The sequence below is a fragment of the Chrysoperla carnea genome, chromosome 4, assembly GCF_905475395.1.
Source record: "Chrysoperla carnea chromosome 4, inChrCarn1.1, whole genome shotgun sequence".
Lineage (NCBI taxonomy): Eukaryota > Metazoa > Arthropoda > Insecta > Neuroptera > Chrysopidae > Chrysoperla > Chrysoperla carnea.
The window spans coordinates 6,885,175-6,912,970 of NC_058340.1; the positions used below are offsets into that span (position 1 = coordinate 6,885,175).

At 29.5% G+C, this 27,796-nt stretch overlaps 3 protein-coding genes and 2 non-coding genes across 5 annotated transcripts; 1 reads left to right on the plus strand and 4 right to left on the minus strand.

Moving 5' to 3' along the window:
• Nucleotides 1-335: 335 nt before the first annotated feature.
• Nucleotides 336-419, minus strand: Trnal-uaa. Its single transcript has one exon. It is a non-coding gene; the product is annotated as a tRNA-Leu (tRNA).
• Nucleotides 420-3,347: 2,928 nt separating this feature from the next.
• LOC123298173 (TATA element modulatory factor) lies at nucleotides 3,348-10,439 on the minus strand. The gene is made up of 6 exons (XM_044880101.1): nucleotides 7,974-10,439; nucleotides 7,016-7,596; nucleotides 6,417-6,609; nucleotides 5,781-5,925; nucleotides 4,802-4,954; nucleotides 3,348-3,959 (listed from the first exon to the last, which is right to left on the minus strand). Exons 1-6 carry the CDS (start codon nucleotides 10,229-10,231, stop codon nucleotides 3,543-3,545), a joined length of 3,747 nt encoding a protein of 1,248 aa, XP_044736036.1. The 5' UTR covers nucleotides 10,232-10,439; the 3' UTR covers nucleotides 3,348-3,542.
• A 257-nt stretch (nucleotides 10,440-10,696) lies between these two features.
• Trnai-uau lies at nucleotides 10,697-10,790 on the plus strand. The gene is made up of 2 exons: nucleotides 10,697-10,734; nucleotides 10,755-10,790. It is a non-coding gene; the product is annotated as a tRNA-Ile (tRNA).
• A 3,675-nt stretch (nucleotides 10,791-14,465) lies between these two features.
• LOC123297580 (xylosyltransferase oxt) lies at nucleotides 14,466-18,634 on the minus strand. Its single transcript, XM_044879304.1, has 4 exons — nucleotides 17,961-18,634; nucleotides 17,378-17,520; nucleotides 16,861-17,021; nucleotides 14,466-16,414 (listed from the first exon to the last, which is right to left on the minus strand). Exons 1-4 carry the CDS (start codon nucleotides 18,632-18,634, stop codon nucleotides 14,585-14,587), a joined length of 2,808 nt encoding a protein of 935 aa, XP_044735239.1. The 3' UTR covers nucleotides 14,466-14,584.
• A 2,502-nt stretch (nucleotides 18,635-21,136) lies between these two features.
• Nucleotides 21,137-26,270, minus strand: LOC123297268 (protein fem-1 homolog B). The gene is made up of 7 exons (XM_044878867.1): nucleotides 25,961-26,270; nucleotides 25,642-25,825; nucleotides 24,914-25,125; nucleotides 23,992-24,798; nucleotides 23,489-23,706; nucleotides 22,694-22,917; nucleotides 21,137-21,691 (listed from the first exon to the last, which is right to left on the minus strand). The coding sequence occupies exons 1-7, from the start codon at nucleotides 26,084-26,086 to the stop codon at nucleotides 21,531-21,533; spliced, it is 1,932 nt and encodes a 643-aa protein (XP_044734802.1). The 5' UTR covers nucleotides 26,087-26,270; the 3' UTR covers nucleotides 21,137-21,530.
• Between the last annotated feature and the right edge of the window lie 1,526 nt (nucleotides 26,271-27,796).

Consider the following 27,796-nt stretch of genomic DNA (forward strand, 5'->3'; position numbering starts at 1 on the left):
ATAATATATATTTTTAAATCCTGATTCATACGTTTTCTGGAATAATAACGAATTCCTAAGCGTAAAGCATCGATAAAAAAAGATTTGCGTATAATTTTTTCTTTAGTTCAAATTGTATTGTATTTTATTGTATCAGAACTAGCTGAAGTAACTCAGGGCGGCATTTTTATCATTGCTCAAGGGCGGTGCTTCGTGCAAATCCATCCCTGATGACGTGGTTTATTCAAGTGTAGGGCGGGAATCATGACACAAATGGCAGACAAAACACATCTTAAAATCACACATCTGATTACAATAAATAATAATATAATAAATAAAATGTAAAAAAAAATTTCTGTCAGGTGTGGGGTTCGAACCCACGCTCCCGTTTGGGAACCAGAGCTTAAATCTGGCGCCTTAGACCGCTCGGCCAACCTGACTTGTTGCACATACTATGATTTCTGAAAATGAATAAAAAAATTAATTGTTTTTTTTTGTTTCGGTGTAATAAATACACTGAGATAAAAATTACCAAAATTATGGCGCAAGAATGCAAGAATGGCGCAAAAAAGACAAACGACGAGAAATATATTTTAAATTTTATTTAAACATATGAATTTTATAATTAGAAAACAAATATTTTACATAACTTTACATAAATAGAAAAAAATGTAAGCAATATTTTGTATATAAATAGTAAAGTTATTTTTAAACTGTGCAACAATACTAAATTTATTGAATATCTAATATAGTTGAATTATTATTATTGTTTATTATATACAATCAAATATTTAATATCAACAATATTTATTCGTCTTCGTAATTATTGATAGTTGATACTGTTTAGTTTACTGATAAAACGGGCGAGCAATATAATTTTAGGAATACCGTACAAAAAAAAAAAAATTTTATTTATTTGTGAGTCATAGCGAGTTATAAATATTTTATTAATTGAATGGATAAGACGCGTAAAATTCATTTGCATATTAAAGGAATTTTTAAAATTTATCAATTTTTTTTTTTAGTTTTTGAATTTTTTACCCAGAATCATGATATCCGGACAATAGTTTGAAAAGTCACCATCTATCTACGATTACAGTTTTTTTTTTTTTACTTTACCGCGGTTTTGGGGCTCTTTGGTGACGTTTTCTTGAATATCTCTGCTTCTATTGATCGGATTGAGACAAATAAAAAAAAAAATTGTTTGTTAAAAATTTCTGCATCGACCTTGTTTGCTATCAAACCCTGAGCAACAAATTAACCTCGAAATCTTAAGAAAACCACAATAACCTCATATTTGCAACTTTCTCTGATAACTTTCCGAGAAATGAAGGAATTGAGTTGACCACCCTTTTTTATGATCAATCTTATGATAAGTTACATCTTTTTCCAGAATTTCAACTCAATTCTTTAATTTTGCGAAAATTTATCAGAGAAAGTTGAAAATATGAGGTTACTGCGGTTTTCTTAAGATTTTAAGTTTAGTTTGCTATGTTCATGGTTCGACAGCAGGTAACATCGATGCAAAAATTTTTAACAAACAAATTATTTTTATTTGTCTCAATCCGATCAATATAATTACCCTTCTCGCAAAATTTTCCGAATTGATTATCAAAATCCGGTAAATCTACCCAACTATTATTATTATTTTTAAATCTCGTTTCAAGCAAGTGAATTTATTGGAGGAAGACTCACCATCTCTATCAGTAATCAATTATTTTATGGTATGCAAGATGCAATACAACTTCCATATGGTTATGTAGATATAAGCCAGCTTAAACGTAAGATAGCATGTGTATAATTTTTATCAAAATTTAGAATATAGTCTTGAATATTCGAATACATATATATGTATCAAAATGAAAACAGAGTCACATTTATAATTGATACAAAAAATGGCGAATTATAGTTTTATTTTAGTGACTCTATATATCATTTAGCAGGTTGAAAATTATCTACGAACTATTCTGGAATAAAGTTCACAGTTTGAAAATGTCTATATTAGACGAAACATGTCATGTTTAAATTATTAAAATATTAAAAATAACATACAAGTGGACTAAGCAAAGAATTTTTCTTCAAATCCTAAATTATGGAGTTCCACAAAGTAAAGCTCTCTAAAATTAATTAAAGTTAATCTTGTTAAAGCATAGTCTCTCCGTAGGAAAATTTAAATTACTACAATTATGGTTCTAGCTACATTTAATAATCCTTCTTTCTAATCATAAACTTCATACTACACATGGATAAATGAAGTCAAGCTCCAATAAAATTGCAGGGCGTTTTTTAATATTGAAATTTACCACTTTTTACATCAGGTCTCAAAATAGCAAAGTTTTAGAATTTATTTCCATTAATTCTTAGCAGTTCTATGAATTTAATATGGTTTTTTGAATGACCATGAAACTTAATGCAAAATACAAGAACATTTTAAGATATTATCCTCTAAACGTAACTTTTAATAGAAAACTTTGATTTGTTTCTTTTTGTTAATACGCCAGTAAAACATTACAAATAAAACAAGTTTTTTGGTATGTAATTTGTTTTTTCGGAAAAGAGACCTGGAATCATAAATGTTGAAATGAAAAATCAAATGTTGTTGGTTAGAAAGACGTCTACACTATTTCATACATACATGTTTTTGTTTTTGAAACATATCTAATTTATGATTGTTCGAACCTCGTATATTATTTTTCTTTCTATGGCATAGGCACAGTTTTTAAATTGCGAAAAATTAAAATATGAATGAATAAACTACTCCAAATGATGGCTATAATACTAGTTTACAATAAATTTTGATAAAGAATTACTCACAAAACTATAAATTAAAAACTTATTATACGATAACATATTTAAATAGTAATATTTAATTAATTATTAATACCTTTCGACTTTTAGAAAAACTTTCGAACAAATACAAACATTCCTTAGAAATATCACAGATAAATTATATTTTTATTGTATATTTTTATTACTTATATGAATAACAAACAACATAGCACCATTTTCGGTGATTTTTTTATTAAATATAATTAAAACTAAAACACAATTTTCTTTAATCTAAACTTTACACTATTAAAATTTTACATTTATATAATATTTGCATACATATTTACAGTGCTTATTTTTAGAGATGAAGCGAATAAATTTTATCTAGAATTTTGATAACTTTCAAAAATTACTTTTTTGAATTAAACACAGTTTGAAAATCTAAATTTAAGGCTATACACATTTTTGATTGGCGCGAAACTTTATAATTTTTATAAGAATCTTCTTAAAATATTCATTGGTGGAAAACAAAATTTATAAAGAAAAGCAGTTTTCCAGATAAGAATGGTTAAAGTTACAATTGAATTTCAAACACTGCGATTATACTCTTTGCTTTATCGATTTGAAATTTAGCTATGTTATAGATATTCATATTCTACCTGCTCTAGGTAGAATATTATTTACTTTTATTTTACCTCTATAAGTGAGACAAATTTGCAGGGCCCTTGATATCTCACTTAACCTTGAGGTTTCACTGTGATATAAGAGCGATGCTTATAAATACCATAAAAATGTTAACCATCCTTCTGTTTTTTATTTAACAATTCATCAATTTGTGTTTTATACATTTCTTTGACATCTTGTAAATCTAAACGTAATTCTTGTACTTCTTCAACTTTTTCACCATACATTTGACACATTGCATCATATTTTTGACTGATATCAATAAATTGTAAATTCAGTTGATCATAATTAGCACAATGTGTTTCTAATTGTTCTAATTTCGATGTTAATAATGCTAGTTCATTTGTCAACAATGTACGTTCATTATCACGTCTAGACATTTCCCATTGTAATTGTTGTATTTCGCCATCACGTAATTTTAACGTTGATTGTAAATTTTCTAAAATAGCTGTTGGATTACCACGTATACTATCATAGACAGTACTATAACGTCCGGAAGCTGAAGCTCCACATTCTAAATTATCATCCTGGAAAATGTGTAAAATGAGTAAAATAATGTAGGAATCACTTACTAACAATAGACAACTTACTAACAATAGACATAAGTTTACTGAATAATTAAAAATTCGTGGATAGTCCAGTTAACAACCCGGAAAGACTTTAAAACGGGTGGAAAAGTTCCGATTTAAAAAATTATTGTTTGTACTTGTTCAGAAACATTTATCATCACTAACCTCAGCATTACTATGAAAAATGAGAAAACAAGAGTAATATTCCCACCGCCAGAGCACCCCAAATAGTAACAACAACAAAAATTTTTAAAATTACGGATCCGGGGTCAGCTGAGGTTGGTTGCAATCCCAGTAAAGCATTCTCTAAAAGTTACTGAGATAAAAAAATTGAAAATTTCACCTCGGAAATCGTCTCACGAAGGTTTTAGGATCCCTAATAATGAATCCGATGTCAAAAAGCAATTGAGGATGGGTACAACTCCATCAAAAACGCCCCTAGCAGTCACAAACATTTTTAATTAAAACTTCACCTCGAAACGCGTCTTCCGGGGGTTTTTGAGGTTGCTGATCAGACTCAGAGGTAGAAAAGCAACTGAGGATGGTTCCAAATTCCCTCAAAATCATCCCTAGTAGTAACAGAGATAAAAAAAAATTAAATTCAAAATTTCACCTCGGAAATCGTCGCTGATCATGCATCCGAGGTCAAAATGCAACTGAAGGTGGTTGCAATCCCATTAAAATACTAGAATTGCTAGAAAATCGAAGCTGTTCCAGCACTTTTCCAGATTTTACAGTATTTTTCGAAAAAATAAAGTAAAAATATTAAATAATTTAAAAAAAATTATGTTTTTACTTACTTGTGGCCAAACAATGCTACCAAGAGATTCAGAAAGTGAAATTCGACCTAAAGAAAGTGTTGGCGATGAATCACGTCTAACCAAAGTTTGTTGAGCTTGTGGTGTTAAAGAATGTTGTTCAGAAAACGGTTCGTGCCTTTGCTGCAGTTGATCCTTTTATAATATAAAATCGCATTGTAGTACTTACTAATAATAACAATATACAGTGTCCCTAAATTACTGCATTAGAAGAGTGATATAGACAACCGTTAACAAGAAAGGTCTACTTTAATTATTGTATTTATTTTTTGTTTAAGGTAATTTTCTACAGATTTCTCCAAAACTAATCGGCGGAAATTTAAAAAAAAAACTATTTAAATTAAATTAAAAAATTTAATAAATTATTGAAAACAAAAAAAAAATCGTTAAGGATAAAAATAAAACGAAAAGTAAGAATAAAGATTTTCAATATCTGGAGTAATTTTCAAAATATTGTTTAATTATTTAGATTTCGCTATTTCGAAAACCAAGGGAGATATCAAAAAATTGTTTTATTATTTTTCGTCTACATTCATGAAGTTATAACAAAATTCATCATCAAAGTTGAAAATAAGGTACAAATAATTTCAACTATAAATCTAAAATTGCCTTGGTATTCGTACTTACTACCTTAAAAATTATGAATGACAATTAAAGAAGCCCAATTTCGTAAATGATCATCGGGTCAAAAAAAATTGCAACGGAATTTTCTTCTAAAGCGGTAGTTTAGAGTGGCATAAAGAGTGGAGAACATTTAAATCATGTTTTTTATCGATTTTTTTAAGATTTACTTGAAATGCATGGGACAAATTATAAATTTTTTGAAGCTAGAGCAAATTAAAAAGAAAAAAAACTTGACAAGAGCAACAGCATGTCCTTTTTAAAATTTTATAAACAAGGTGGACCAATTTAACTGTTCCACTCAATACAGCCAATAATTCACAATGAACAATTTAAATACCTGTAATTCTATAATCCGCATTTTTTCTGTTTCTAAAATTTGTTTTTCATTATCTAATTGTTGATTTAAAGCCAATATTTCACTTGATAATCTTTGTATTTCTTCATTAGCTTTTAATAGTTCGTTTTCATACTTTTCTTTTTGTCTAAAAATAGAAGAATCTACATTTAATCTACATTCAACAAACCAATAAGTAAAATAGAATAAATCGCTTATAGAAAAAATAATAATATAAAGAGAAATTAAAAATTGAAATATAATGAAATATAATTGAAAAAAGTCCCGGTATTCGATCTTCTAATTAAGATATTCTTAGCAAAATGCCAATTTATCTTTGTAAAAAATAGATACATTACTAAAAACATATTGGTTCGAGCCTCTGATTGGAAGTATAAATACCGTACAGAAATAAATCTGGTAACTTCGGTATAGGAAGTTAATTAGTTTATTTCTGTAAGGCATTCATGTAATTCGCTTCAAAAACTTATGCAGCGTTAGTATCCAGCAACGCCGTACATATTTGGTGGTGCAGGGTGAGACAGCAAGGGGTGAATAGCATACCATCAATTAAATTTTGAATGCTGTTTGGTATAAGATATAAGATCAAAGATATAATTGAATAAAATTAATACATACTTTTGTAATTCATTTTCTGCTATTGCTCGACGAGTTTTTAATTCCTCTATTTGTGAAATAAGCTCATCATTCTGACGTAAAGCTGTATTATAATTCGTTTCCAATGTAGATACCCTAGATCGTAAATTTAAACAATCCTGTCGTGCTTGTCTTTCATTTTCTGTTAACGTAACAAGTGAAGTTTGTGCTTCATCTGAAAATTACGGAAAATTTATATTATTTAATAAGAACTTTCAATTTTAGATAAATAAAATAGTTTGAGTCCACAGCGCTAATTACAAGCTATTAAGGGAATTGCTAGGATGCTTTAAGTCTCTGATGGACAACGGTTACTCTTTAGAATCACTAAAATAAGAAAACAGCCTATCAAATGCTGCTTGTGCTCTTGTATTTCTGAAAGCCTATTTTATAATAAAAAAGTTTTGAATTAAAATTTGATTTCTTTGTAATAAAGTATGAATATAACATCGTGTTTCATAAAAAATTTCAAAATTTCTAATCGAAAATTCTCGTGCGTCGAAAAAAGGCCGAGAAACCAGAAACCCTAGATTATTACTTATTTAAGATCAAGGATTTAATTATACATAGTTAATTCATACTTAGTTTATCCAAAAGTTCCTGTTCTTGTTTTTCCCACGAATTCTGTTTAAAACTATACGTTGATTGTAGAGAATCCAATTGTCGTATTAAAGGTTTCGTTGCTTGAGATATGGATTCAGCCAGCTCTTCATTACGTGCCTCAGAATTTTCTAATCTTCTTAACAATTCATTATTCTCATCACGTAATGCTGCTTCTTTACGTGAATATTCTTGTTCTGTTTGTCGTAATTTGTCACGTAAATCTTCTAATTGATTTAATATTTCCTCATTCTGTGATTGTGTTATACGTTTTGATGTTTCCATTTCAGCTAGTGCTTTTTCACGTACACTTAATTCATGACTAGCATTTTGTTTATCAGACAATTCTTTTTTAGCTGCATCTAATGATGTTTTTATTGTTTCTAATCGTTGTGTTGTATCATCTAATTGACTTTTTAACAAACTATTTTCACGATCTAAAACATTGTTTTTTGATGTTAATTGATGGATTGCTTCAATTTGTGAACGTTCGACTTTTTCTTTTGCCGATAATGATTTCTTTAATCGTTCATTTTCAGTTGTAATTTCTTCTAATTGTGTTCTGTAATTTCAAAATTAAATAATATTATTTCGGTCAATTATAGTCGCATAAAGGAATACATAAAATAGCCATTCTTAGAGAATCTTAATGTAACATTAACTAACAAAAAAATTTTATAATAGCTAAAACTGCCATAAACTTAATAGTTATATTAAGTTTATCGCAGTTTAGTTTATTTTAGTTACGAGATATTTGAAAAAAAAAACTATTTTCGCGACCGTTCGCGAATCTTTACTTTTAAACCCAGCGAAGCGGGTGGGTGTCACTCTAGTCAATAATAGTTTCCAGTCTAAAAGGCTTTTATTGAGCTTCGTATCAATTATATTATATCAAATAATCATTTATTGTACAAAATGTAAAAATAAAATTTTTCTTACTTGAGTCGTTTAATCTCATTTGCAGTTTCCTTTTCAGTTGCACGAATTTTTTTAATTATATTAGACTGCTGAAGTTGCGTTTTCGATAATTTTTCACCTTCTTCTCTTAATTCTTTAATAATATCATCTTTTTCTTGAAGTGATACTTCTAAATCACTTTTCGACACACGTGTTGAATCTTGTTTCAGAGCATCCATTTGTTTCCGTAAATTATCGCGTTCACGAATAGCTTGTTGAAACTTCCGTTCTAATGCTGACATTCTTTGGGTATACTCTTCAGTGACCTGATTAACATCGGCTGATTCCAATTGCTTTGAGTGAACAGCATACAATTGAGTTTTTAATTCAGCATTATTTTCAGCTAATTCCATATTCTGTCTATTCATATCAACCAATTTCGCTTCGCGTGCTTCTAAAATTTCGGTCATTTCTGAAATACGTCTCAATAATTTTTCAACTTCCAAGTGACTATCATCACTATGGCTACTAGCTTCAGATAATTCACGATTATGTCCTTTTATTTTGGTCATCATAGTTTTACTAACTAATTCTAAACCTTTAAATCCAAATAATTTTGCAGGACTTTGTCGGCTCACACTTTGGGTAGAACTACTGTCACCATTTGGACTAGATATGATTTCGATATCAGATGAAGTTGTTGTTTCAAGTTCATCCCCGGATGTATGATCTGATGTATGTTCAGATTCGATTTTGATTAAATCACTTCGACTTTCTGATGACATTGGAGATTGTTCCCGAATTATTTCAGGTGTTTTACTCTTCTTTTCATTAGCTTTTTCAATCATTGCATCAGCTAACATATTTTTTACGTATACTGAACTTTCATTCGTTGTAACAGTTTCTGTACTACTTTCCATAAAAGTTGTAGGGTCTCCTTCACTTGCTGTAATTGTTCGATCTGACAATGACCCATCGTCTGGTCCAGATTCTTCATCTACAGGATTTATAACATTTGGAGATTCAACTAAAGCTGTTATACTTTGATTTGAAACTTGAGGTTGAGTATCGATTAGCGTTGTTAAAGGTTCTTTTGAAATTGTATCTTTTGTTGTATGTGCCAACGATAAATGCATTCCAGTTTTACTAGGTGGTCGAGTTATAGGCTCCCCGAAAGAACTCATACTTTTATCTGGACTCAATGATAAATCACTCGGAGTAGATTCACTCATTTCACGTAGTTTACCGGTATGAGGCTCAAATCGTGATTGAAATTGTTCTAAAACTGTATTCATTGTACTTTCTGAAAATGATGTAAACGAAATTGAATCATCGGCATTACTCGTTTCCTCATCATCATCTTCTGGAATAACTTCTATACTTTCTGGGGATACTTTTGAAATACTTTCACTAGTATCGGTAATTTCAGGTAAATCTGAACTCGGTGATAGAAATTCATCATCTGTATTAACTGTGTTGTTACCACTAAGAACTTCAATTGAACTAGGACTTGTTAAACTATCTGGAATGATTTCAACTGAATCAGAATTACGTAATCCAGAACTTGATGTTGATAAAGAATGACCATATGAAATCATTTCTGAATCAGGTGTTGAAGTACATCCAGTATCACTAGAACCAAGAATTTCCACCGAATCAGAACTATTTCGACCACTTTCACTAGAAATGATTGATAAACGATTACAATACGCACTATTCGATTTTTCTTTACGTTTTATAACAGGGGGTAATTTTTCTTCGTTTGATAACGTTTCAATATTTGAAACAATTTCCGTAAATATTTCATTTTTCGATGTATTTTCTTCTAACTTCATTTTATCAGGATCAACATCCAATCGATCATCAATAATTTCTTCAACAACTAATTTACTTTCATTAAAAATTTCGTTTACCGAATCATCGGCTAAACTTTCAGCCTCAATATCTTTGCTACTCTCTCCTATAACTGAATCTTTCCCGGTCGGTTCGAAAAAGGATCCTGTAAATGAACCCCATAAACTTGTTGACATTGCACTTTTCTGGGACTTTGTTGGACTCTTCGTGATGGGTTGTTGATATGTGATACTAGCTTGAGGTGATGGTTCATTTAAGCCCCAGGTAGCAAAAAAATTTTCTGGATCAACCACTGCAGAGGTTGGAGTGACTGGAGTATTTGTTGTACGTTTTTCACCGGAACCATTTTCATCTTGAATATCTAAAGCTTTATCGATGGTTTTCTGGGCCTCTTTTAAGGCCGATTTTGCCAAACTGGCAATCCCAGAGGTATCAAACCAGCTCATTTTTATTTTTCATCACATAACTCGTTAACAAATATCAACAATTTAGTTTACATCGTAAATAAATGTAAACACGCAGGTTAAGTTTATGTAAGAAAGTATAACTTACAGCGTAACTTTAGAAAATTAATAAAAAAAACACGAGATTACAAAATGTGGTACAGAAAATAGCTAAACATTTAAATATTTGCACTCCATATACCCCATAAATATTTTCATTTTGGAATTTTGACAGCACATCACTTGAAGGTTTATGGCTGATCTGATGACAGTTCGTTAAATGACACGTCACGTGTATTTAAATGATAACTCTTGATTAGATAAAAAAAGAATAGAATATTAATTTATAATAAACTGAAATTCTTCATATTAATTAGTATTTATTTAAAATAAGCTGTATAAATTTGTAATTTTAATTCTAATTTTATTTATTTATTTATATACATATAATTTGTCCTCATTGATCAAGCTCCAGTGGCGCAATTGGTTAGCGCACGGTACTTATAAGACAGTATTGTTGTGAGCAATGCCGGGGTTGTGAGTTCGAGCCTCACCTGGAGCATTTTTTTTTTAATTCTCATTCTTACTATTTATTTAAAAATATAAACTACTTCTATAAACCTCTAACACTACCAGGATAAAATTCTTAAACTTTTTCTTTATACACCTTACATATCGAGGTACTAATTCAAACTCGATAAAATAACATTACCACATACAAATCCTTAACCAGATTTCAGGCAATAGCAGATTAACCAATTTACTTTTGTTTCCAATGCCTAATTAATTAATTACCCGAAAAATTATAGCCCCCCCCCCCCCCCACCAAAAAAAAATCTCACATAGTGAATAGAACATATTTATGTGCTTTTGAAAATATCTGTTAAAATTGTCCTAAAATGTATTTTTGATAAAGAATGTATGTACATATAACTCTGTTAAAATACACGCAAACATGTAAATAATTATTCGGTAGTACTGAAATTACACGAAAAATGGTTGATTACCCGGACTTTGAACCCGCGGAACCAGCCAAAAAAAGTTTTTGATGAGGGCGCAGATAAAAGGAAGTACCTCCACTTATTGCGGTTCCTAAGTCTATACAGCTCTATAGTATTGTTATCTCTATCAGTTGCAATTGTTATAGCCCTTTTTTGTGCAGGGTTTATTTTTTTATACTGACAGCAATTAAGTTGAACTAAGGTAGAAGATATTTGCTATTCATTTTATCACATTGGTTATAAATCATTAAGCTTTTCATTTTAAAATGAAAAGCCCTATTTACTGCGAAACAGAGAGGGGAAACATATTCAACTTTAAAAAGCCCTTTACATTCCTTAAACAGGCTTTAATTTTCTAAAAAATGTTATTATTTATTTAGGGGGTCTACTTATGTGGGCTAAAAGAGGAGAAGGGCTAACAAATTAAACGTTTTGACTGAAATTCGAGATCAGCGACTCCAAAAAATCCTCTTATACATTGTATTTTCAAAGTTCAGACCCAGTTAAATAATAACCCTCAGTTATTAATTTTTATACCATGCATATATGTAATATGCAAGGTATACTAAGTTTAGTCCCAAGTTTGTAACGCTTAAAAATATTGATGCTAAGCAAAAAATTTTGGTATAGGTGTTCATAAAATCACCTAATTAGTCCATTTCCGGATGTCTGTCTGTCTGTCATCACAATTACTCAAAAACGAAAAGAGATATCAAGCTGAAATTTTTATAGCGCACTGAGGACGTAAAAAGTGAGGTCAAGTTCGTAAATAAGCAACATAGGTCAATTGGGTCTTGTAAACCGTTAGAGATAGAACAAAAGTTCAATACACCCAGTTTGTCCACACAAGCCACTATTTGCGAAACTAAAATTAATTATAAAGTAAGTTTTATTAGTGGCTGTTCTATTCGTAGTCTACCTACGATCAAAATTTGGCAAGCTAGGCCTTTGATAGAATAATAAAAATCAAAGGGAATTTAATAAAAATAATTAAATGCAAAAAACACAGCCATCAATGTTTTATTAAAAAATATTAAATATCATCACAAAAAATACGATTTAAAATTTTAAAACGAAATACGTGTTTCATATACAAAATTTGTTAATTTTTATTTTAATAAAATTAAGCCATAAAAATACAAGCATAGGTGCTAAATATTAATTAAATCGTTAATAAGGATAAAATGAGTCTTTTTAAACTTCAAAAAATATTAAATTTGTGTTTGTGTATTCTCAACATCCAAATACCATCACATCAGTTAAATAAATACATTGTACTAGAGTTCGATCCGTGCAAAATTCCAAAGTACGGTACCCGTGGCTAAGTTAGTAAGTAGTATTAGGAGAACATGTTTTAAAAATAGTTCAATTTTAAATATATTGTCCTAATAAAAATTTATTACTTTTTATTTTGTTAGTTGTTGCATTCAGTATTAGGAGAATCTATAAAAACTGTTTTATTCGAAACATGTTCGCCTATTCGAAATTTCACTTAATTTTGTTACCTTGGATTTTTTATTATGGTGGGGAAAATCAGGTGTAAATCATGGAATTTGATCAAGGAATATGAAAAATATCGGCATGTGACAACAAAAGAGGCTAGATCGTTAACTTCTTATCGTGATTGTTATTTAGATGTTTTGATTAAACAAACGCAAGCTTAAAGAATCGATTTTGTATTTTTATCGTAAGTTACTGGCTCATATCTAATGTTTATGTCAAATTTTGTTTGGACCAAAAATTAGATAATTTCATAAAACCAGCAAGTATTAATAACGAACTAAATCTAAAAGTGCTACTTCATGTTGATATTACGCTCGTTTAGAAGTAGTTATTAAGGTCCATTTTATATTTTTAAAAATCGTTACGAAATTTGTTGAAGGAATTCAATACACCCTACTTTTCAATTTTCAAGTTGCTGATCTTGAATTTATGATCAGATTGATTCAATGATTAAATTTTTACTTCTAAACGAGTGTAAAATAACACCATGACGAGACGCTGCAAAAATAAATCATTAGTTTTGGTATAAAAACATGGCCACTAATTTATAAAAAGGAATAAAAGTTTGAAAATATTAAACTTATATGGTTGGTGGGTACTTATTGCTTACATTCGTTAAAAATTACGTTATGTAATTAAACAAATCATAATCTTTAAAAGTTATATTCTTAGAACTTGTTTAGTTTAGGTAAAACTTTTTTAAACTCCATATGAATGGCTGCGTCCAGTCGGATTGAGCGCTATTTTTTCTTTAGGATAATGGGATGCGAATACTAACAAAGCAAACCTGAGCGATCAGTTCGGCTAGACGCAGTCAATGTGAATTTGTTAGAATCTATAATCTACATCATTGAAATCTGAAATTTTGAATTTAAATATATTACATAAACATAAAAAATTGCCTAAATTTATTATTTCAAAACTTATACGTATATAGAAATGAGCTTTGATCTTAAGGATGAAGTTTTCCAAATTTTCGTACCATGATAACACAGCCACTATTTCAATGATCTACAAATGTACTTAGCCTGCTGCTATCTATTAGTAAATTAACTCAAGTACTTCTCTCAAGGTCATTAAAATTGACTTCAAAAAAAAAAAAACATTCAAGTACCAAGGCAATGTTACACTGAGTGAAAGATTAGGTGAGACTGAAATATGCTATGAACGGCATGGTATGCATTTCCTATCATCAATGCTTAGGAGCTTGTAACCCTGTATCACAAAAAATACACGGATACATAGTACTATATATATTCCGTGTATTTTTTGTGACACAGATTATTACTTAAGCTTCATCTTTAGATATCGTGGTATAAAAAAAATCAAACTCCAGAATTATTCTCAAAATAATGATTTTAGAAAAAAAAACCTATTTATCCAACTGTTAACCAAAATGATTGAATGAAAATAGGTATGTTTAAAAACAAATTTTCATAAAATAAAGACCGATATCATCAACAATAACAATTCTTTGTTTGAATAAAAGATATTTTTTCTTTACAAATGTATTTATATGGCGCCAAATAAAATTTTAATTAAAAAGAATAAAATATGTTAACTTAACATAATCTGTGTATAAATAAAACTATTAAAGCTAATCAAAAATAAAATGGCACCTATTAAATATTATATATTTATATATACATGCTTTTTTTACTTAGTTAATTGGTCATATAATAAATTATTATAAAAATTTTCATAATAATCCAATTAATCTGCGAAACGGATTGTTTTCTTCTATAACAACGTATTTTTTGTTTTCTGATACCAATTTTGTCATCCGTTTCACAGATTAATTGAATGCATACTTAAAAAAAACATTTTAAAAACAAAATATTTTTCATAAGTGTTACCGTATTGAATCCGTATCAATATTTAATTTTTGCAGCATTGAATTGATTGAACTAACATCACTTTTCGGATCCGGTGAAACCGTACTCCATAATGTACTCGTACATGCATCAAACTTCACATGATCATTACATTGAAAATAATTTGAAACTTTTTTATCATGAATTAAATGAATACAAGTATTATTAATTTTATAAAATTTACTAACTAATGTATCGATCCACTCTTGTAAATCGTTACCAATACGTTTTGAATTCGATACACTTAATGTTTTTAACATACGTCTATCATTAAACGTTTTACCATATTTTAACCAATCAATAGTAACTTTCTTCGATACATTTGTTGTACCACTATGTATCATAATTGATTGAGTTGGTGTTATCGAATTTTTACCCAAAAATTCTAATGGTGTTATTAAAAATACACTTTGAACAAGAACTATTTTCTCATAAACTAATTTAACAGTCCATGTACCTGGTAATAATGGACCTTTTACTTGTAATTTAACATAATTAATAACGTAATTAATTTCAATATGAGCATGCGCAATATCAACAACATCTCCGGACGGATTAATCCATACAAATGTTATATTCGATAATTTATTTGTATTGATATTTGGTAAAAATTCATAAATAATAACCGGTTCAGAAAATGGTCCCAAAAATCGACCAAAATTACGTGAAATTTGTTCTTTTTGATCGTAATCACTTGTTATATAAAATGATTTTAAACGTTTTAATAATGAATTATTATTTTTATTTATTAATAAATTACTCTGATATTGTATTAACGTTTCCATTTTATATGTTGAATTAAAATAATATGTTAAAATTGAACCATGAAATAAATCATTTGTAAAATATGATGTAACCTCAATTAACTCATTTGTAGATATTGAGCATTTTTGAGCATTTAATTGTTTACTTAATAATCTAAGAATACTGTTACTTATTGTATGTATAACATCATCTGATGAAGGACTTAAATCCGCACTATGATATACACTTTGCCAATAACTATTTATATTTGTTACATTTAACAAATGTGGTCCAAATAGCCATTCTTCTAGCTGTAAAATAACCGCTTGATTTACAACTGGTTCAAATTTACGTGCAAAATACAACTGCTTTAATTCTGTTGCTAATATTCGTTGCCAATCATCAACTTTAAAATCATTCGGACTACAACCACACCAATCGACTACATGTTTATACTGACATTTACATCCTAATTTTCGTTTCCAATTCGTGACATGTAAATTATTATCAATATATGTATTACAAAATTGTGAATTACGTAAAACCGTGTGAAAAAATGACTCAGCGGGTAATAGCGTGTATTTAAATATTGTCAATAATCCAGTAATTAAATCATCTGGATTTGTATTCGTAACATATTTGATAAATTCACGTGATAATGCTATCCAATCACTACCTCCGTCAATTTGAATCCCCCATGGTAATTGCCGATCACCAATACGCCACATATGTGCATCACATTCGATAAATGTTTTATCAAGACCTTGTTTTTGTATGAAACGTTGTACTTCACGGCCATGCGATTTAACAAAATTTTTACCACGATTTGCTGTTAGAAATTCAACAAGTTTATCGGTTGTCTTCACTGGAAAATCTGATTCACTTAAATTTATTACAAAATCCCATTTCCAATCAGATTTTTTTAATAAGTCACGCATTGAATTTAACAACATTTGTAGTAAAGAGGCACCGCCCCATATTGTCGCATAACGTTTTCTAGCTAATTTTATATTTGAAAATCTTTTTTCTAAAACTAATAATTCTCTGTACATGTAATCTTGTCGCTAGAAAACAAAAATCCTTTGTTAGTTAAACTTATTATTTAGGTTCATGAACATAGTGCTTACAAAATAGTAAATTAAATCCATACCATTTTCTATAAAACAATATGGAAAAAAAAATTGATTACGAAGCAACATTTTAATTTGTCTATAAGATCCAGTAATTAATTGATTAGTGATATTGTACTGTATTTGTGTTTGAATATGGAATGAAGCATAATCTGGAAGTCCAATTTTAGGCATTTTTTTATCGAATAGCTAGGGACTATACAGGTAGCACTCAGCTGCGGACTATACAAGCGGTACACAACAAATTCTCCTTCCAAGTGATGTAACGTAAAACCCAACTTTATCTCTGATAACAGTATTTTATGATATTGTTTGTTATTACTACTTTGTAAACAGCTATGTCATCAATTATAAATTTAAGTAAATTTCGTTCAACTTACAGCATCAATATGAATGTAAAAATAATGATCAACATGAAATAAAGCTTTAATTAATCGTTTCACTTGCCGTACAGCACGACCATTTAACGTTAACAAGTATGCAATGCGAACTTTGTCATTTTTCTTCGACGCTGTTAATTCTGCTTGTTGTGGTGAGAAAGCTTTGGGAATAATTAAACATATTTTTATTTTATTTAAAGCATATTAGTTACTTATTATTAACATTAATCTAAACGTTGGCATGGATTCTGTGGACTTCAAAAGTTTAACTCGAACTATAGTTTATATGATCGATTTCTGATGCTATCAAATTCATCCACTCGGTCAGTTTACCTCTATCATTTTTAAAAGCAAGCACACTCATCCAATACTTTGTTCTGAGGATAAACTGATCAAGCTAATCAGTTTGAATTCTTTGATCAAAAAGCGATTAAACGAATCAAAAAAATATATGATCTACATCTTGAGTATTACTTTCCACAGAACTACTGCCAGCGCGTGTACTATATTCACATACCAGCAATACCGGTTTCGTATATATTTATTGTAAAGTATCCTCCACAAGCTTTACGGGGATTTGCTGGACATTTCATGTTACAAGATGGATCTGGAAGACGCGCAGTTGAAGGTGGTTGATCATTCCCACAAAAACATTCAGTACTAGGAAAAAAATTAATATTAAACTTCAATATTTATATTTTAATAAATCTGCTGCAATCCTAGCCAGGTTTATGCCCAGTAAATTTTTATACAGTTTTTATTCAACAATCCGTTCTAAAAACCATAATAAAATATTGAGATCCCTACACAGGATGCTAGAGCAGAAGATAAAAGGGGAGAGATCAGGGAAAATAGTTTCTGCTTCATAAGACAAACACATAACGACTTGAATTTTCTCTTCAAAGACTCGGGTATCAGCTGTATTATGTAAAATAGACACTTTATTTTATGAGTTGTTGGACAAAATGAATTTGTCATTTGGAATTCAAGTTTTTTCCAAAAACGTATATCCGAGGGCCCAGTGGACAACTGCTCCTTTGTCACCTCTTAAATCCGCCACTGATTACATATTATTATAATAAAAATAAAAATAAACTTACGAATATTGAACTCCGGCATAAACGAAGCCAGATTGAAGGCACATACGTATACAATGTTCTGGTGAATTATTCGATTTATAATTTGCATAATAACCACTCAATAACCTATATGTTTTTTCATCTTTGTAACATCCCAATGATCTCCCCGCATGTAAATCTTTATGTGGACAATAATTATTTAAACTAATTGGATACAACTGACCATCTTGTATAAGGCACGTAATATTTGCAATTGTGTGTTTACAATTTTGTGTTTTAGCCCTATGTATAGCTGAAATAGCATCTTTTGAAGTTATCTCACATAATGGAACAAAATTTAATTCATCCACACGTAACACCGTTTTATTTTTAATAATTGTTTTAACATCCAAAACTTTATCGGATTCATGTTTGTATATATTCACAGAATTACTATTTACTGCAGTATCCTCATCATCTAAATTAGTTTCTTCTTTGGTATGTCGTGCAGAATGTTCATCTGTACCAAGTGAATCGACGAATATTGTATCTAACTTTTGTTTATCATTCGAAGATAGTTCATTAATATCTTTTGCATGTAAAGTAAAAAACTTAACAGCTATATAAAGTTGTATAACTAAAATTAAAAATCCGAACACAAAAAATGTTTTATAACGACGAATCCATCTATTTTCAAGTGTTCGATTTAGTGCCATAATTATATTTTAACAATATACATAAATTTATTAACATAGTTAAAATTTTTTGTTAAAATTGTTTTATTTTAAAATAATAACCTTCACAAACTATACAATGTCTTATATCATATTTAAATTCTTAGTTATAATATTACAATTTAGTTTTACTTAATTGATTTTTTTTAATAACCTTAATTTAAAATAATTACAAACATTATATTATATTAACTTGATAAATATTTAAATTAGTATGTGTAATTTTGAATTATGTTTTTATAACTTTTATTTATTTTAGCCATTATGATATATTTATATTTTAAAATTTTTTTATATTATTTTTAAATTTGCAATGATTATTCTTTATAAATTATTGAAACTATAGACTATGACATCTAAATGCAGTTGTATAATTTGTCAAATCGTAATAGTCCTCTTCGTAAATAGGGAATATTCATGCATTTTTTATATATTTTTAATTCATTGTTTACACCGTTATAACAAAGTAAAAAAATATAAATACTGCTTAAAAATGCTGTATTGATGCTGTATTTAAGTGTAAAAAAATTTTTAAAATACATTATAATTTTGAGATATTTAAACGCAGTTTTTTGGCGCTCTCTGTTGATGACGTATAAGTACTATACGTTATATATATACAAAACTTTGGTGTCTATTTTCTCCAAAAATGTATAAGATAGGGAGTTGTAAATTTGCAGGTAGCTTTAACTATTGGTCTTTTGAAACATTCTCGAAAAACGAAAAAAAATTCTAAAAGCTATTTTCGAAATTAAAATTTTTGAATTAATTTCCAGTAAGCTGGAAATAGTTTTAATATCTTCATTTGGTTCTATATACCTATAATCCGATTTTTCCCAATCCGAAGAGGTGTGCATAACTTTTGAGAGCCAAATTACTGAAAAAAGTGCAAGTTATTTGGCTCCCAGCTATTTGGCTCCAAAGTATTGCAGTTATTTGGCTTCCAAAAGTTATGCACACCTACTGAGATTGGACAAACTGGGATTACACGCATTTAGGACCAAATGAAGGTATATTAAAACGATTTCCAGCTCGCTGGAAATTAATTCCTCAAAACGCTTTTTATGGATTCTATTTGATTAGTCTATTAAGAGAATTATTTGATTTATAATCAATCAATTCTTCTTGAGCTGCCCACGTAATATGATCATATTTTACAGATTCAGTAAACGATGTTCTCATCTAATTGTACTTTTGGTCTACAAGTTAGGAAAGTGGCCAAGTGTAAACAAACACTTTTATTGAAGTCGAAAGTGATATTTCATTGGCGGCAAAAATTTTAAAATTTTCAAGCATGAAAATATGCCCGCGTGCATCAATATTAGGAGAACATCTATAAAAACTGTTTCATTCGAAACATGTGCGCCTATTCAAAATCACACTCTTTTTGTTACTCTTGAATTTATTATTTTTTAAATATTGTTTATTGTTTTTATGTTGTCGCGGCTCCTTGGCAGGAGCTCCAAGGCCTCCTGGAAGGCTGCGCTCCCCATTTTCAGACACATTGATGTACTGGATGGAATGGTATAGAATATCAAAAAATGAGATTACCTAAAATTATTTGGTAGCTTCTATATTATTTGTTCTAAAAATAAAAAGAAATTGAGCTAGTTAACTATAAATGAAAGTCGCAATAAAAATAATACGTATTTATTTTATTAAAGTATATAAAATAACACACATTGAAATAACATAATTAAATCATCATGATCGTAGTTCCATAGTCACTGTTTTAATATCAATCACAGTAACTAATAGACTCAAAGACACTGGCACTTACTTTCAAGCCATTTGTTATTGTCTATATTTCCCGAATTAATCTTTTTAATTTTTATGTCATAAAATTTAAGAAATTTGTGTTTCTTGTAGAGATTAATAAAGTATTTCTGTTGAACAAAAATAGATTTAGGAGATTTAAATGTACATAAATGTCAACAAATTATTTTTAAAATGATCAAACAATGGCTGCATCCAAACGAAGTCACCCATACTGAGAGGAGACCTCTCCGGTTTCGCCTTCCTGCGGATTACTATATATATGGGGTGCCAGTACTAGTACTTTTTTGTGAGCGCTCTGTAAATTAAATAAGTAATTAGCTTATTCAGCTACCTCAGCTAAACGCAACCCATCTCTTTATGTATTTATTGATCAAAATCAAGTAATTAACTTTTCATTGATTAAAACAATCGTCAAAATATATACCGTGAAACTTGGTTAAGTGGGACATGGATAAGTGAGATCTGGGATTCGTTCTTTCGAATTTATCGTCATAGTTATCTCTATAACTGAGACAGTGAGTGAATTTTATATGCATTAAACTCTGTAACCGAGAACTGAGATAAAATCTTTTTGTTTGTTTACTTATTTAATTTTGCTTTATTATCATACGGTTGTTTATTTGAAAAATGCCGAAACATGCGATCAAGTCTGTGTCGAATTTAATTTGCCAAAATCTACTCTTTGTATAATAATTCAGAATAAAGATGAAATTCAACACAATCAACTGAAAATATTTTACTAGTTCTAATAACAGAAAAAATTATTTTAAATTTAAGCCTAATTAATTCGGAGAATTTAGAGAGCCAATAGTTTCTACCTTTTCGTCAACAAATGGGTTGAATTATGTGTGATCAGTGTCTCCAAGTCTATAATTAGTCATTTAAAATTTAACAAAATAGGCACATTTATTTAGTAATCAAATACTTTTTACATTATGTACATTTACAATTAAATACACGTTCGACTAGGATTTTTTGTTTTTGATTCGTAGGCTCATATGAAGCATATTCGTCAAAATAAACTTTGAAAAAATTAAAATACACATCAAATTAGTAACAAAAAAAAAAAAAATAAATAAATATTAATCTAACAACAATTTTAGCCTTGCTTTACAGCACCTTTACCATGCAATTCAATAAAGCCTTCTAGTGATCTAGGCACTTGGCCTTGATATGTTAAATTATGTTTTTTCACTGCTTTTGCAGCAATACATTTTAAACTTAATTTTAATTGAGTACGTAATATTACTTCAGCAACATCTGAAATTAGATAACAAAAATTTTTTTGATTAATTTTTATAATTAGGTCAGGTAATTGCTACACAAGTGAAATTTAAAAAACTCCCGACAAATTTTTTCGGGTACTGAACTCTGAACTCACACTTGACACATACATTAGAACACTCTCCATTAAATTACTTTTTATTTAGAATCTTCTCCAAACTGAACCGATTTTGAAGATCATAGCCTATTTTTTAGTTGTTGCGGGTACGGAACCTTTAAATCACACTTGAAACATAGCTAAGAATACTCTCCATTGAATTACCGTTCAAACGAAACAAAAAAAAATCAAAATCACACAGACAGACACACGCACACACAAAGCAGTTAAACTTTTATCACCCCTTTTTTGGTTGGGGGGTTAAAAGGTTTATTGTTTTAATGGCTTCATTTGTAGCCCAATAACACTATCCTAGGTTCTCCCTACTCCAGCGTAGTATTGTTAAAGTGATGAAGAGTGAAAATGAACCCCCAAAAGGAGTGTTTTTGTTACATTTCCTAAAAGACTCAGAATATCGAAAACATTATAAAGTTTTTAGAACATTAAATTCTGCATTGAATGAGACTAAACGCACATTTTTAAGACCCTTCGTTTCCATACTACTACACATAAAATGCAATTAATAAAAGTTCGGATTTTGGTGCGGATTCCTAATTTTTTTGAAAATAAAACCCAGGTTACTTGCTGATAATGTAGCATTCTATGAATAAAATAATTTTCAAAATCGATTAAGTAATGGGTTCAAAAACGGAGAATTTTCTTACAAATTTTCATCCCCTTTTCCACCCCTTTAGGAGTTAGGTTTTAGAAGATATATGTAACTAATTAATTGTCGGCAAATTAGTGACGAGATACTTATCTATTTAATTTATTGACAAAAATAATTTGGTTTTATTATTGGCAAAGAAGAAATTGATTGTAAATTTTATATTTCTAAACCCTGCAAAATTAACAGAAAAATGCCATCGCAGAAAACTTACTTGTAGCCGAAGCTTTAATAGGTGTTTCACCCTTTGCATTAACTGAGTCCATATGTGCCCCAGCATCCGTCAAATCAATTATAATCGAGTGCAACGTCAAAAAATCACTAATAGGATCCTCATAGCTAACTATAATATGTAAAGGAGTATTTCGATCACAATCCATGGCATTTACATCGGCACCAATATTAATTAACAATTTCGCAGTGGCTGCACAAGGAAATCTACAAAAATAAAATAAATATATAGTTTAATTCTAAATACTTTTCTAGAAAATAAAGACAAATTTTTTGAAAAAAAAATTAATTGTAAAAACAGAAAGTCAATACAATCAAATGATTTTCAGTTTACAAATATAGTTAATCCATCTGGAACCACAGTTTGCTTTATTAAAGTTCTCAAAAGTGCTTTTATCATCTACGAGTAAGTAATATATTTATATAAACGACTGTGTTAGGTCTTGATCCTATAACGCACAGTGGTGGATTTGATGGTGATGGTACTCTAGGACCGTAGCATTAGACATCTTTTTTTAGTCCCTTTGTGTGGCGCTCTTCTCAAAAAATTTGTTCTTTCCAATATTTTTTTTAGTCTTCGTCAATCTACGTGGAGCCCTTCTCAAAAAATAAATTTGCTTTTCCTATCTGTTTTTTCCCTAGCAGTTGAAAACTTTCAATTATCTGTTTTCAATCTATGAATATATGGAAGCCTTCGATAGATAGAATCTTCCTTAGTAGGATTGTCCCATGGTGTATATGTGCCCATGGAATAATAATATATTATTAAATAACTTACTTGCAAACATCGCTTATATGAAAATCATCCACTTGTGTATCTGAACTAACTGCTAAATGCAACAACGTTTTGCCATCTTTTAAAGATAATTTTAATTGATTTAAAGTATAAACTAATTTTTTAATTGTAAAACTATCACTTTCATCACATTTTTTTGATAATTTTGTATATATTGTTATTAAATATAAAGCTGTTTTCAAATTACTTTCCACTTCATCCTGAAATTTTAATAAAAATTATAACAGTTGTATCAGTTTTAAATCAATAAATGTCGGAACATTAGGCAGGCAACCGGGGACAGTAGGTCTGAGTGGAGAGACTTTGTAGCAGCCAGATACATGGCTAATATTTTGATAGAATGTTAAAAATACTTTCTCAAAACTTCAACCAAAAATTCGGGGACATCTGTGATCCCCGTTGTGTCCCCGGATTTCTGGAGCAAATTTTTTCGGGAAATAACTGCTTAGTTTACATTAGGTGGATAAATAAAAAAAGTAAAATACCTTAATATTCGAGACATCGTCTTTGGGGCCAGGATTTGCAATTTTTTGTTTATTTCGTTCCAATTCTAAAACAGTTGATCTTAAAACTACTATCACATGTTCAACACTTAAATCTTCATTAATATGAATCATTTGTGAGAATACTTGAGCGAAACGTAATAAATCTTTAACAACCGATATTTGATTTGTTTGCCGTAAATATAACGCTCGTAACCATAAATCAATACATCGATCAAATCGTGCATTATCCGCAAACACAGCCCCTCGAAATATAATTGGATGTGGTACTTCAGGATTATTAGGACCTAATATACGTTCACGAACTGTTAACGATTCCATATGTATTGCATTGTGATTAAATCTTATGGCTTCTAAATCGGCCAGACTTTGACATTCAATCCAATTTTGGTATGCTTGAATTGGTGGTATAGTTTTTTTCCGTATAACATTATCTGAATCGAGGTATCTTAGTTGCATACTACGATGTAAATATTCGTACGCTAATTCTAAACAATAATTATCTTTATCGTTTGCATATGATGCGCCTAATAATTCTAGTGCTTCAATTTGTTCTTCAAATGTAACTTCAGGTCTTGTGATCAAATATTCAACTACATCAGCTCTAGTTCGTTCTGCGGCAACTGTTAGTGCAGTTATTCCATTTTCATTTTTAGTCATGCTCGCTCCATTTTCAAGTAATTCACGAACAATAGCCGTATGTCCACATTCAGCAGCAAAATGTAATGCTGTAGCTCCACAATGAGCTTTTTCATCAGGATTTGCTTTGTTTTCGAGTAAGAAACTAACCTGAGAATAAAAAATTGAAATTTTTTGAAAGTTTTTACTGGAAAGGCAGATGGTCAAAATTGCGGGACAAGAATTCGTGTGCGATAAATTTAAGAAAAAGTATGAAAATACTCACTACATCTAAATGACCTTTAAATGCAGCAATCATGAGGCAAGTGTTATTGTATTTATTAGCAATATGTATATTTGCATTATGATCAGTTAAGTACTTCACAATATCAAGACTGCCATCGAAACAAGCTGCTCGTAATGGTGTAGAATTTGTTCGTGTTGGATGATTAACATTGGCTCCAGCTTTTACCAAAGTTTTTACAACATTCAAATGCCCTGTAAACGAAAGATACAAAAAATTGTAATAATTTAAATAATTTCTACTCAAATTGTAAATTCCGAGCATGGTGGCTACAAATATCAATTGGCTAAAGCACCTCTAAAATGCCAGTACTCGCAGTAGTGAAATGGCGATGGTTTATGACTTCGTTAATTCGCCTACAGTACTGTGGCAGTGTATATTTATGTTAATTCAAAATAAAATTGAGGAAGGTTGAGGAATTAAAAATAAAGTTGAGGAAATTTATGAAATGTCAATTTGTAAAAGGCCGGAGTATTAATAAATCATACTAATAATGTCTGAAATTCGATCAACGACCCTTCACTGTGAAAAAATACGATTTAAAAATAAAGAAATTTTCGTAATTGAAATAAAGAAACATTTCCGCTAAAACATTTTAGAGTACATTTGGCCATTTGCCTAATTTGGGTGATTGAACCAATAACAAAATGTTTTGTAAAAATTTCCATTCTTGTTTAGATATTTAAAAAAAAATGTAAACATTGCCTTACCAGCTCCAGCAGCACACCAAAGAGCACTTGCACCCTCAATAACATATCCATCAAATTTTACAGTGCCTTCTGTTTCCAAATCGGGTTTAAACTTTGATATTATTAATTGTACAGTTTTTTTGTGGCCAAATTTGGCGGCTATAATTAATGGCGTACATTTTTGGCCATCACTTTCGTAATATAACTGAAATATAAGTCATAAAAAGGAATTTTATAACGCCTACACATAATTTAATAACAAAAATAGTATAAAAATGTCATTGCCCTTGAAGATTTGTTTTGAACAAAGAATCATTTACGTAAATACGTAGAAACTCACCTCGTTTAATAACTGCTTAACCTCGTCTTCAGATTTATCAGATAGAAGTTGACAAAAGGTAATTGCCATACCACCTTTAGCAGCATAATATACACGACTTTTAAATGACTGTGGTAATTCACTCATTTTTTATAATAATAAATTTTTTTATTAACAATAAAAACACATTTCCTTCGTTGATCACTGCTTTGACGTGCTTTGCAACTTTACAACTGTCAATTGCATACACAAATAACCAAAATTTTTAGACAATTTTCATTTAAAGATATCTTCGGACTAAACATCAAAGTAGTTGGCTTTGTGCCAACCACTAAGCTTACACCGTATATAAATAAAATCATGAGTAAGGTCTTAACGCAAAAAAATCCTGCTTAAAAGGAAAAACCATTGTTCAATTAGTTTTTTTAAATCATGTATATCATTTTCTCACAATTTTCGAAATTTTATGACAAAGACGATAAATTTTTGACTGGAAATTGATCGTAGGCCCCATAGACGTTCAATATTTTTATCTTAAATTCATTACTAATTTTTATTGAAATAGTATATGACACCAAATAATATTTCCTGTAAAACAAAAATATTAAAATTTTTATAGAAATATTTAAGTATATTTTATTTACATATACAGTGTGTTCAATGTAAATTTTTTTTTAGAATTGTTCAGGAAGTTTTTTTAGAATTTTTGATTTTATACAACTGCATTTGTTCAAAGCTGCTTTCTTTATCATTTTGCTGAAATATAGCCGGAAACTGATGGGTCGATAATCGATATTTCTTGGATTTTAGTACTAAAAAAGACTATCTAGTGATATAAAAACGAACTATAGTTTGTAACGCCCATAGATACTTAATATTTAACGGAAATGTTTGTTTACAATCTTGTAAACCACACTCACATACCATACACATATAAAAGAGTATACAGCACATTAAAATATTTAAACAAGATATCTTTTGCCTTTTGATTCAATGAAAAAATCAGCTGAGTTGTTTAAAGTATAGTTTATATTTTTTTTACTCGTGATGCTGATATCTTAGCTCAAATATTCAAATCGAGTATCTCTATGGACAGCAGATTCAAAAGGCAGGCTACTTAAGTTGCTCACTCGTGTTCGGAAGAGCTAGAATTTTAGCAGCTTTCCAAAGATCATGAAAATAATCACGTCTCAAGTACGACGTATAGATAATAACTGAGCTGTGCAACCATTTTTCGAGAAATATAGCGGAGCACAATATTTGTCATTCCATTATCACCAGAAGCCTTCCTGCATTTCACTGTAATCTTTCTAGTTACTAAAAGGACCACCATACTCTTCAGATGAAACTTCCCCATATAATATCTATGGACTTAAAACAACATTGCTTAAAAAAAAAAAACATAGGTCGTTACCGGGGAGGTAATTATATAAGTTGAATTGCTCAAAAACATTAAACGTCTATCGCCCGTATAAAAATATATTTCTCAATATTCTACCAAAACTTGTCATTTGATTTGGAACTGAACCAAATGTTCTTAAAATTTATTTATTTGTGTTTGGTATTTAATTAATAAATAGGTATGTTGATTCAATTAATCTATTATTGAATTAAAAGTAAAATCAAATTCTAATATTGAATAATATTTAATTATATAAGATAAATAAATTAAAAAATTTATTGTTATTGTTAAAATCAAGCTTTTTTTATGTAATATTGTATTAACAAGTGAAAACAAACAATTAACTGAGTCAATTGTTGTAATACCCTGTATAGAAAGTGTTACATATCAGTGCTCGCATCAATTTTTAAAAACCAACACAATTATTTCGAACTTTTGACCGTCATTATCGAAAG